Source organism: Pan troglodytes, chromosome 6 (genome assembly GCF_028858775.2).
Source record: "Pan troglodytes isolate AG18354 chromosome 6, NHGRI_mPanTro3-v2.0_pri, whole genome shotgun sequence".
NCBI classification, from domain to species: domain Eukaryota; kingdom Metazoa; phylum Chordata; class Mammalia; order Primates; family Hominidae; genus Pan; species Pan troglodytes.
This window is the reverse complement of record NC_072404.2, coordinates 104,967,441-104,980,286: the sequence shown is the minus strand read 5'-3', so window position 1 is coordinate 104,980,286 and position 12,846 is coordinate 104,967,441. Positions and strand designations below refer to the sequence as shown.

Sequence of the window (12,846 nt, the reverse complement as noted above, 5' to 3'; positions counted from 1 at the left end):
GGAGGAGGCCAAAAAGGTTTTTTATAACAAACTATCATTTTTAACACCTCATAAATTCCCATTCTATTACATTTGTAACCAACTCTCTTACTCCCAACTTTCCCAAACACGGTGGCTTCATTCCCTAGTCCTTTTAGAGTGTCGGGAGAGGAAAAGGAGGTTAGTATGGCAGGGTAATGTGTCTCAACCACTGTCATTAATTTAATAAATATTGAGTAGTGAAAAAGTAGGAATCACAAAGCTGCATCAGACAGGGTCCCTACCCTGATCTCTTTCAGGAAAGGGGGGAGTCAGAGAGGGATAATATAAAAACATAAATAGCTATAGAATAGTACCATGAAAGACCAAGGCCTTATTTGGAAGAAGTGAGGAGAAGTAATCAAGGAAGACCTTTTGCAGCAGACAGCTTGTGCCAGACATTTGAGGGTAGAATGGAATGTCTTAGGTAAAGATTTGGAGTAAGGACATTTCGTACAGGGCAGAGTGAACAAATTCTCTGATCACCGCAAAAGGTAAGGCAAACTGACAAATTGATCCCTTTTTAATTTTGTTTTTAATTAACAGAACTAAACCCAACGGAAAGAATGTGTTGCCGGAGAAGAACGAATTGATGGCCTTTTATTACCACAGGAAAAAGTAAATGTATCTGGGCAGCCCCTCAAGTCTCAGCAAAAGGAACGTACAGTTCCTGCCATGTGCCGGTCTCTTCTGAAGAAAAGGGGGCGGTGGGGGTGGGGGCGCAGGTCTTTAGGTTGTTTATTCCTTTCTCTCTGTCCAGTGGCAGAGAAGCCCATACTTTTGAACGCAGCTTGTTGGCTACTGTAAAAGCCCTGCTCTGAGCAAGGACCAATGAGCGCTCGGAGCCCAAACTCTTGGAAACAGTTTGTGGCCAGGAGTACTTGACATTGAGACAGCCTCCGAGTTGTAAACAAGGGCGAGCCTGGGCGGGACCCCAGCCCACGCGACTCGGAGCCCTGTCCCAAGAGGCTAATCTTAAGCCCACGTTGCCCCAGATATCTGTTTCTGCTTCCTCTTCCCTGTTCTTCCCACCCTTTTCCCGTCACAGCCGCGGGCACCGGTGCCAGGGCACTCCGTGGTCACCGTGCCAGGCCATTCCGTGATGACCGCGGCCGGAGGGGCGGAGCCCATAGTTCTTTCTCTGATCTGATTGGCGCGGCCTGGAGTTCAGGACGCGTTTCCAAGTTCCAGTGACTCCTCCTGTTTGGGACTCGGGGGGAGAGTGCGGGGAGACAAATAAAACCTCGGGCGGCGGCGACTGGTGGGAAGACTTGAACTTGAGTCTCGAACCACTGCATCCCCGACTCTCTGCCCAGACTCTTCACTCCGCGGCACCCTCAAACCCCAGCCCAGGCCGGGGCGCACGAGCCAGCCAGCGCACCTGCAGTCCTCGCCCGGACGCGCCGCGCCCCCTCGGAACCAGGCTGTGCTCCGAGCAGCCTTCGCCCCTCAAGCCAGCCACAGTCCCTGCCAGGCCGGGTGGGCGTCAAGATGAAGGCGGCCCGCTTCGTGCTGCGCAGCGCTGGCTCGCTCAACGGCGCCGGCCTGGTGCCCCGAGAGGTGGAGCATTTCTCGCGCTACAGCCCGTCCCCGCTGTCCATGAAGCAGCTACTGGACTTTGGTGAGAGGGGACACAGGGCCCAAGCTGGGTCCTAGGGTTGGGGAACTGCCTTAACTTTCAGCCTTGGTAGAGGGAGGGCTAGGCTCAAGCTAAAACAACTGGGGTTCACTTTGCTGCTGAGCCCTGGAGCCTCGACGCCAGCACACCTTTCCTTTTCCTAGATTTGGTTACTTTCTGACAGGGGTGCCTCCAAGTCAAGGCCACCTGCAAGCCTGCCGACGCTGGATGGTTTGACTTCATCTGCACACTCTTCTTTCTGGCCCGCTCTTCCAGTCAAAATACTTTTTGCTTTCGGTCACCGTTTAACAATGGACTGGAAACTTTATCCCCTCCTTCACAGCATAGTACTGCTTGGAGAAGTTTCTGAATAGTATTAAATAGCCTCAAATTAACAGATTTTATTCCTTAGCCACCCGGCATCCTTCCACAGGGTACATCTCTCTGCATTCCTAACAGATTTCTTTGTCTCTTTATCATTATAGTTTTCCATATATTTGCATTGTTGCTGAAAATATTTACACATTTGTTGCAGTAATCTTATAAGGAAGATTTCAAGGGTTTAAATGTGATATCACTACTCTGGAAATATCACAGCTCCCACTCCAGCCTCTTATCCCCCAACTCCAATTCCATGTCCCCACTCATTAAAGGATGTTGTGTTGTTGACATTGTGGTGTGACCGAATCCTGCAGTCTTTTATAAATTCTAAGAACTGTGGGATATTCTTACTTCTTGGAAGTGAATCCTCTTCAAAAAGAGAAGACAATAATTCTCCTATATCTGTCACTTTTTAAAAGAAAGAAGGAAAGACGAAAGGAAGAAGGGAATTAGTCAACTAAGGAGACAATCGCCCCTGAATTATCGATTAACAGTAACCCAACTGAGAGTGAAATATAATTTTATAATATATGTCTGTTCAATATTTGATAGTTAATGCTATTTAGATATATCATTTAGACACACTTTTTCTCAAAACTAAATTGATTTCATTTATTATAGGTTCAGAAAATGCATGTGAAAGAACTTCTTTTGCATTTTTGCGACAAGAATTGCCTGTGAGACTCGCCAACATTCTGAAGGAAATTGATATCCTCCCGACCCAATTAGTAAATACCTCTTCAGTGCAATTGGTTAAAAGCTGGTAAGTGGTGAACCATATTGAAGTCTCTAGTTTTGAAACAGTTACCCGGGTATGAATTCTTATACTATGTTAACATCATAATTGGAAAACAGGTGATCTGAATGGTAACTACTTTTGAAAGATGTAAGAATTTTAAAATTAATTTAGGGTAAGTTATCATTAGAGAAGTTATAAAACTATAAACAGACATTTTTACCCTGAAAAAGTAGATTACTTTATAATAAAATTTTGAGTTCTAGGAAAAATTTGAAAAAAATTGGCATGCAATTTTAATTTTCAATTATAGAAGAGCACTTTCAATAATAAGAGTTTGATATTGCAAAAGAAATCCTATGCCTAGAAACCAATTCTCATGACTGCTATTTAGGGAAGGCCTAATCTTTGTAACTTACAAAGTGATTGACAGAGTGGGCTCTCGGTTCAAATCCTGCCTCTGTCACTTCTAGTTGTGGAATCCTTGGCAAGTGTCTTAAACTCTTTATGCCATTGAGTTATTATTCCCATCTGTTATTAAGGAGAGTAAAGTATATGCCTCAGAGGGATGTTTGAGTGTAATGAAATGAGATAATCCATAAAAAAGAAAAAAAAACCACTTAGGACAGCACCTGGCACACAGCCAGCAGTCAGTAAGTGTCAGTTGTTGTCATCTCATTTTATAAATGAAGATACTGATGCTTAGAGAAGGTAGGTAACCCAAAACAGCAAATTTTTGGATCACAGAAGCAGGATATGCACAGGTAGCAGACATGCATGAGACCCTTATCTTAATCCACTGACTGCACAGCCTTTTGTTCATTGATTCAAGAAATACATGTATTATATACCTATAAGACAATTACAATCTAAAACATATATTCAATCTGTAGTATTTACTATTGCAGTCAAGACTTACACTCTTCTATGAATGAATGTAGTAGAAAAAAAATAAAAAGCTTTAAAAAAAAGTTGTTTCTAAGTATTATTGCTAGAAGAAATGAAAATATTTGCCAAACAAAACAGTCAGGAAACTGAATACTGACCTGAAATAGTTAAAGAAACATTTTGCGTTAAATTTTAAGTTTGAAAGTCAAGGATTAAAAGTTATAGCATTTTAAATTTATATTATTTTCCAAATGTTCTGGAGGAAAGTTTTAAGTTTGAACATAATGCTTACTTTCTCTTTTCAAATTATTTGAAAAAGCTATTCTATTTTCAGCCATTTGTATCTGACTATTAATTTTAAAACTTAAAGCAGACCTGTTTCTTTACAGGTATATACAGAGCCTGATGGATTTGGTGGAATTCCATGAGAAAAGCCCAGATGACCAGAAAGCATTATCAGAGTAAGCTCTATGCATTAGAATAAGTGTTTAAAGCTTTGGTTCTTTCCAGACAGATTCCTAAGATATTTTTAGACCTAAATTAAAGGAATTCAGCTCTGAATAATAAATCACTACCCTCTTACACATGACCAGTTTTGGCTTGTTGGTTTTTCAGAAGCGAAGAAATATGGCATTGAAAATGATGCTGAGTGTGAAGAAATGTAGAGGACTCATTTTTGATCCCCCAGGGAGACCTATTTTTACTATAAATTTACTCCAATAATGAGATGTGCAGGAGGATTTACCATTACATAATTTTAATACATTTCAGCGTCATTGGAGACTAAACATTTTCTTTCAGAGTAACTGATAGTTTCTAGCTACCTAAATAAAGATCTTTTCTAAATCTGACAAGAAATTTTGAAAGTTTTTTCACAATGGCATTCTAGAGTCATCTCTAGAATGATGATATTAGATATTAATCATTATTTTATGAAGAGAAGACAATGAATACATCTGATGAATGCATTGGTTATAAGGGTAATAGTTTTACGTATAAGCTAGAAACAAAATGAGTCTGTTTGTGAAATTATCTCCTCTACTCTAATGGAAGAATCTGTAGTGAGATTACTAATAAAGGACTAACGTTTTATCATTTGATTTGTTCAGATGGGTAATGCAAAAAAAACTTTAGCCTTCTGTGAAGTAACCTTAGGAGTATAAGTGAATGAAATGTATTTGAACTTTTACTAACCATAAATATTATGGCTTAGCTTTGTAGATACACTTATCAAAGTTCGAAATAGACACCATAATGTAGTCCCTACAATGGCACAAGGAATCATAGAGTATAAAGATGCCTGTACAGTTGACCCAGTCACCAATCAAAATCTTCAATATTTCTTGGATCGATTTTACATGAACCGTATTTCTACTCGGATGCTGATGAACCAGCACAGTAAGTTAGCTCATCATGATCATGGTATATAGACATGGGTGTAGAATATAAGCCATACTGTAACTAGATGTTTCACTAATCAGCGGGTCACACTCTCAGTGATAGTACTAATCATTATCCTGAATTTTACAACAATTTTTTTTGTTTTTATTTTTCAACAGTTCTTATATTTAGTGACTCACAGACAGGAAACCCAAGCCACATTGGAAGCATTGATCCTAACTGTGATGTGGTAGCAGTGGTCCAAGGTATGTTCTGTATTTCTGCACTTCCCTTATTGAAAATGTACAATATATGATTGACATATCTATAATTGAGGTGACTCTGTGAATGAATTTATATTCACAGAGTGTTCCATTTATTTTATAAATGTTATCTTCAAGGTCCTTTGCTTTTGAGAGTCAGTAGTATAAACATTCCTTTAAAATATTATTTAAAAATCCAAATATAAGTGACTAACATGCCATATTTTATATGTTGTATTTAGTCTCTGAAGTGCACATATTGCTAAAACTGCAATGCAAACACTGTCTTAATTTGTCTTCAGTAAAATATTAAAATATATTTTTATATACATAAACCTGTACCTTAGTGAATATTTTAGATTAGGGTAATACAGACACTGAAGATTATTTGAGAACTGTACTTGGCATAAACTCATTTCATTGTTATAAAAAACAACTTCTATTCCAGATGCCTTTGAGTGTTCAAGGATGCTCTGTGATCAGTATTATTTAACATCTCCAGAATTAAAGCTTACACAAGTGAATGGTAAGTTATAAGTAAAATATATTTTAACCTATGGAAAATTCTGTATTCTCCTAATATTATTGCTTTTTGTAAATATAAAGCAACTTCTGTGTTCATTTTTTCTCCTGCCTAAAGTTTGTACACATTTTTTTTGAAGACAAGGTTCTCTTTAACTATCTCAACTGGAAGGCTCCAATTCTGCCTATTCAGTTGCTAATAAGGATTCATAAAGAAGAATGTTTTGAACAAATAATATGGGATTAAAGTAGCAACTACATTCCAATATCTTAGATCAAAGAAAGATTACTTCCTATAGAATATGAGGGATAAAGAGACCAGAAGTAGGGAGGATATAGCAGTGGAAATATCCTCTTAAAGAGGTTACCCATAAGACCTGGAGACAAAAATACTTTACATTTCACTATAAGAAAAAAGCCAGTGACAGATGCATGATTCCACTTATATGAGATGTATAAAATGGTCACACTCACAGAAGCAGAGTAGAATGGTAGTTGTCAGGGGCTGTGAGGAAGGGGAAAATGGGGAGTTGCTATCCAACAGATACGAAGTTTCAGTTATGCAACATGAATAAATCCTAGAGTTCTGCTGTTCAACATAGTGCTTATAGTTAAGGATATTGTATTGTACACTTAACATTTTGTTAAAAGGGTAGATCTCATGTTAAATGTCTCCACCCCAATATTAAAAAATTGCACTATTGTTTTATACTACTGTTTTGGAAGCAGAACATACTTCAAAAAGCTTCAGCTCAGCTGGGTTCAGTGGCATACACCTGTAATCCCAGCATTTTGAGAGGCTGAGGTGGGAGGTTTGCCTGAGCCCAGGAGTTCAAGACCAGCCTGGGCAATAAAGGGAGACACTGTCTCTACAAAAAATAAAAATTAGCCAGGCATGGTGGCACACACGTGTAATCCCAGCTGCTCAGGAGGCTGAGGTGAGATGATCACTTGAGACCAGGAAGTCAAGGCTGCAGTGAGCCATGATTGTCCCACTGCACTCCAGCCCAAGTGACAGAGTGAGACCCTGTCTCAGACAAACAAACAAACAAAATTTCAATTCTGACAAGGTCTTCCCATACTGTCTGAATGACTGAAGTGACCACATGATGAATGAAAGGCACTATTTTCACCCCTTCCCATTCTGTTCTGGTAAATAGTTGCATCTTAAAACAAAACAGTGTACTTAAATTGGAATTATCTTCTCTTTTCTATTTAAAGTAAACATCTTTCTCAAGTAATATTTATACAGGAACAGTTTTTGTTTATGGTGACAGTTAAAATCAAGTTGCTCAAAGAGTAGCCTAACAGATTAGGGACAAGCAAATGTAAATAAACACTAAACTAAAAGTAGAAGAGCAAATAAAGAATGGAACGTATCTCTGAGCATAAACAGAGTTGTTGCATAATACTTGTAGATAAACTGCTCCAACTGTTGGACAAAATAAAGAGGGGATTGTGCCAGACCTTGTGTTTTCTGATTCAAACTTTGCCAAGGCCTGGAATGCTGAAGAATAATACTTTTATTTTTCTTTTCTTTTTTTTTCTAATTTTACTTTACTTTTATTTTTCTTTCCAAAAAGCATTAAGAGGTTTTTGTTTGTCTGTTTCCTTTATCCTCTTGGTAAAATTTAAGCATATTTAACATATAAGATTTAATGTTTGGGTGATACAAAAAACAAGAAAAATCAGGTGTGTTATTTTACTAAGCATTAAAAATATGAAAATTATAGTTAGCATTAATTTCAATATTATGCTATAAGCACAGTTTTCTCCCTTCTGTCTTAAAATACATATAATTTTGACTCTGAAATTGTCCAGTACAAAAATGTTGAAAATAGAAATAATCCACAAAATCTAATTTATAGCACTGTTCTTCCACACTTACCCAACTTCACACATTTGTGGAGAAATACAAAAATTAATCATATGGAGCAAGGTGGTTCATGCCTGTCATCCCAGCAGTTTGGGAGGCTAAGGCTGGAGGATCGCTTGAGGCCAGGAGTTTAAGACTAGCCTGGACAACATAGTGAGACCCTATCTCTACAAAAAAAACAATTAACAAAAGAGCATTATGTAGCAACTACAACAACATTTTGAATATAAGCCAGTAATATTTACTGTTTAAGTGGGAAGTTTCTAGGGCAGGATTTGGGGATGGGGAAGGTAGAGAATATGCCAACCCTCTTGAAGTCTAAAATGTTAATCACATGAATGTGGTGGTTTATTTTAGTGAAGTATTTGTTTACAAATTCTTAATGAATTTTATTTTTCTAGGAAAATTTCCAGACCAACCAATTCACATTGTGTATGTTCCTTCTCACCTCCATCATATGCTCTTTGAACTATTTAAGGTATGATACTTCACAATAATTGAAACTTTACCTTTTAAAAAGGTTTAACAGTTATATTTTTATCTCCTTTATTATTCGCCACAAAACAGAAGCCTCAATATCTTTTCCCAAGAATGCTTCTAGTCCTCCTAAGAGAAAGAAACTATACAGTCAATGTTTGACAAAGTACATGTAGCTCATTGTAGCATCAACACATATTTGAGAATGCATCATACAATTCATGATGTATCAATGCTTTACAGCCAAGAGGAAGTTCTTATTATTTTTTCAGGTGCCCATTAAAGAACTAGTCATTTATTCATTCATTAAGAGAGGTCATGGGGTGAATGTTTCAGTGAATGAGGCCTCGTTACCTCCACCCCCACAGGCTGGTCCTACTCCGAACTCAGCAGTTCAGGTCCAGAATTCCTGTAGGTGGTATGGCTCCATTCAGAGTCCAGAATGTGCTAAGAGCACAGTCAGTAGTTCCTTCAATCATCTACTTTAAAGTGCATATGAATCACCTGGGGACTTAGTTAAAGTGAAAATTTTGATTCAGGAAGTCTAGAGTGGGGCCTGAGATTCTCAATTTTGAATAAGCTAAGGGGTGATGCTGCTGGTCCACAATGCACACTTTGCCTAGCAGGCCTGTAGAGTTGTGCTTCTCAAACTGTAATATGCATTAGAATCGCCTGCAGGGCGTGTTAAAACACAGATTCTTGGGCACTGCCCCAGAGATTTTGATTCTTCAGGTCTGAGAATGTGCATTTCTAACAAGCTCTCAAAGGATACAGATGTTACTGGTCTGAGACAGCCAGGTGCTAAGAATCAAATCCTTTCATGCGTCCTAAGATTAAGTTAAATTAAGATCAAATTGAACTTAAACCAAAAAATAGAAAAACACCTTAAGCTTTTTGATGCTTCCCAAGAGTCCCCTGAATTGGAGAGAAGGAAGCCTAAAAAAGACAAATCTGGCTCTAATTCTGACATAACTCTTTCCAGAACTTCCTGTTTCCTAACTTATTCTAATGTTACTGCTGTGAGGTACTGACTGTACTACAAACATCTGATCTACTTTATTTCACTCCAGCTAATGACTAGAACTTAATATTATTTAAAAACCAGAAAGCAGAAAGTAGACAGGTGGTGAGAAAGGAAAATGGGTTAAGAAAACCAAGACTGTATCTGTATGAGATTCAGCCAATAGACGGAAAACATCTTTTAGTTTGTTCTGTGTTAAAGGACAAAGGATACTTTTTCATTGATTTGATTTATTTTTAAGTTGAATGATACAACTCATAGAGTTATTCTGCCATCATTGGTAAAAGTTAGATGATAATCAAATGCAAATTGAAATTCAATTTAGAATTATTGACTGACCTTTTAAATAGTAACAACCTTTTCACAGCAAGTTTTATAAAAGCCAATAAATTGGTTCAATGATTTCACTGTTCATTTGTTATATAGTAGTCTTTGGTGCTTGGATGTAAAACGTAATAGAAAGAAAAGGGAGAGCTAGGAAATGGACTATAAAAACCAATTTCTACATTTAAATTAAGCTTACAAATAAGAACTTGACAGCTAGCAGAATTGGTTTCCATTAGACATTACTCCCAGGAGCTATATTACATAGTAAATGAATATTTTTCATTATACATCCTACATGACCCATTCATAAATGGCTATTTACAAAGCTGTTTTACTACTAACTTAAAAAAATAGGAACTTTGAATTACCCTCTGTGCTACTTTTATTTTAAACATAAAAAAAAAACATTTATTGTCCCTCATTCCTCTGCCATTGAATTCCTTATGGTTTGCTTTGTTTTAGAATGCAATGCGGGCAACAGTTGAACACCAGGAAAATCAGCCTTCCCTTACACCAATAGAGGTTATTGTTGTCTTGGGAAAAGAAGACCTTACCATTAAGGTAACCATTCTCTGTTTTCCTTTTGGGTGTCTCTTGAGAGAATTAAATGGGGTCAATAGTAATAAAGCTCTCTGCTTTTTGCAATAGATAACAGTCATATATGCCAGGTGATTTTTAAATGAAGGAAAGCCATTTTTATTTAGACAAATGCACATTGTTTTTAATGTGTGGCTTTGATGACTTGTTTGTTTGTTTTAGATTTCAGACAGAGGAGGTGGTGTTCCCCTGAGAATTATTGACCGCCTCTTTAGTTATACATACTCCACTGCACCAACGCCTGTGATGGATAATTCCCGGAATGCTCCTTTGGTAAGAACAATTATATGGCTAAATTAATCTCAGCCACCTAGTTCTAAATGTAGAGCAAGGATTGCAAGGGATTATTTAGACAAGTTCATCAATTAAGTAAAATTAGACATGAAGGATATAAGAATGAATGATAAAGCAAGCTAAAAATGGTGAAACAAGGGATGTCTGATTGGAAGTAGAAGATATTTATTTAGGTTCTAGGACATTAGTATCAGTGAGGACAGTAATTTCCTGCTTGTTTGTATTTCAGTGATCACATACACTTCTTTACCTGATAATATCTCTCTTCTCTAGGCTGGTTTTGGTTACGGCTTGCCAATTTCTCGTCTGTATGCCAAGTACTTTCAAGGAGATCTGAATCTCTACTCTTTATCAGGATATGGAACAGATGCTATCATCTACTTAAAGGTATCCCTTGAATTCAATAGCAAAATCCTGTTTCTAAAACCATTGCTCCTTTTACAGCCCTGAGTGCTATGGTCCAGAGTGAATTCCCCAAACTGAGTTAATGCAAATAATGACTACAGGTCATTCATTCTATTCTCTTTCTGGGTGTGTGTACATTATTTAATATGATAACTTACCAAAGAGGAAGCTGGGCCATACTACCTGCCTCAAGTGAAGCAAAATTGTTTCCTAAGAAGGTTAATACATTACCAAAGTTTCAGAATGAGGACATGTTCATGTGAATTTTTTAAGGCAACTCCTTTTGGCATCTATGAGAGTAGCTGTGCTTTTATTTTACTTAGATTTGTGGGAAATATATGCTAATAATGTTCCAGCCTGAAAAAATAACAGGTATCAAGTTACTCAAGACCTTAAGCTGACCTTGTTAGAAATCCTGGGAAAGGAAAGCTGACTGTTCCAAAGCTGTCAGTGGGGTGCCAGACATTCACTGTTTGAACTTAAAAACTTGGTGCATGTTGGCCGGGCACAGTGGCTCACGCTTGTAATCCCAGCACTTTGGGAGGCCGAGGCAGGTGGATCACAAGTTCAGTGGTTCTAGACCAGCCTGGCCAACACAGTGAAACCCCGTCTCTACTAAAAATACAAAAATTAGCTGGGTGTGGTGGCGGGTGCCTGTAACCCCAGCTACTCGGGAGGCTGAGGCAAGAGAATCGCTTGAACCCGGGAGGCAGAGGTTGCAGTGAGCCGAGATCGTGCCCCCGCACTCCAGCTTAGGCAACAGAGCTAGACTCTGTCTCAAAAAAAAAAAAAAAAAAAACCTTGGTGCATATTTTCCTGTTTCTGGTAAAGCCTCAATTTCTTTGTTAAGATCACTGTCTTGATTCTGTTCATTTGCCGACTATTTCAACTGAAAATATAGATATTAGCAACTAAAACATTAAACTTTCAGGCTCCCATTTTTTGCACTGGAATTACTTGCCAAATGGCCTTTTCACCATCTGAAATAGTTAATGTATTCACTTCTTAAATGAGCAAAAGTCTTCAAACTATTGAGAAAGAGCAATAGACTGAGTGCAGGCACCAGTGTGCTCTTATTACTGTATCAATTAAATGAATGTATTTGAATGTTTGGATACTTACCTCTGAATGTATTTTGAGTAATAACTTCAAGTGCAAATTATGCCATGCATAATTTCTTTGGTCTCATGTTTTTCCCCCCTTTTCTTTTAGGCTTTGTCTTCTGAGTCTATAGAAAAACTTCCAGTTTTTAACAAGTCAGCCTTCAAACATTATCAGATGAGCTCTGAGGCGGATGACTGGTGTATCCCAAGCAGGGAACCAAAGAACCTGGCAAAAGAAGTGGCCATGTGAAGAGGGACACTCAGGACACTTTACGGGATCAAAGTGGGTCTGCACCAGTGCTGCTTCCTGAATGTTTGTGTGTGAACCCTTGTTTCCTCCAAAACAAACGACAGCAACGAAAACTCCTTAATCAGAACACTGATCCAATGAGGAATGGAGCTTGTTTCTGTGACCCAGGAGAACTTAGTGCAAGACTACAGGAGTTAACAGATGGCCAGCTCCTTATTTTTTAATGTAGAATAACTCCTGAGTTTATATCAAATCCTGAAGAAATAAGCCTCAGTTTTCCATCTGTTGTTGATAAGAATAAGAAAGGGAGTGAGTGTGAAGATGGTGGTTAGCAGTTTCACTAGACTGATATTTTAGGCCTCTTATTCACATCAAAAGATATTGGTGTCAGAATACCAGCATTTTCTTGCCATGCAAAGGATTAAAACTTAGTTTACACTATGTGGTTAGAAATATATGTCAATGTACATTTTGAACATATTTATGTGCTCTGGAAGGAAATGCTGGTGACTAAAATAAGGTTTACTCTGAAAGAGGAGGAATTTTATTCAAAGCATTCAAACATTTTATTCAAGTGTTTCAAAATTCAAAGCATTGTATTCAAAGTTGCAGTGAAGGCATCAACTTATGTAAAAACTCAGAAGGAAGGCTCCTCTGATAAAAACACAGCTCCTTTATTATGCTGCTTTT

At 37.9% G+C, this 12,846-nt stretch overlaps 1 protein-coding gene across 1 annotated transcript; it reads left to right on the top strand.

Annotated features, from left to right (window-relative positions):
• The first annotated feature begins 1,210 nt into the window (after nt 1-1,210).
• PDK4 (pyruvate dehydrogenase kinase 4) lies at nt 1,211-12,423 on the top strand. Its single transcript, NM_001246531.1, is given in 11 exon segments — nt 1,211-1,639; nt 2,639-2,780; nt 4,031-4,102; nt 4,855-5,039; nt 5,201-5,287; nt 5,733-5,810; nt 8,084-8,160; nt 9,970-10,068; nt 10,267-10,377; nt 10,672-10,785; nt 12,016-12,423. Coding segments are annotated over 11 exon segments (1,236 nt in total). The 5' UTR covers nt 1,211-1,509; the 3' UTR covers nt 12,157-12,423.
• The last annotated feature ends 423 nt before the right edge of the window (nt 12,424-12,846 follow it).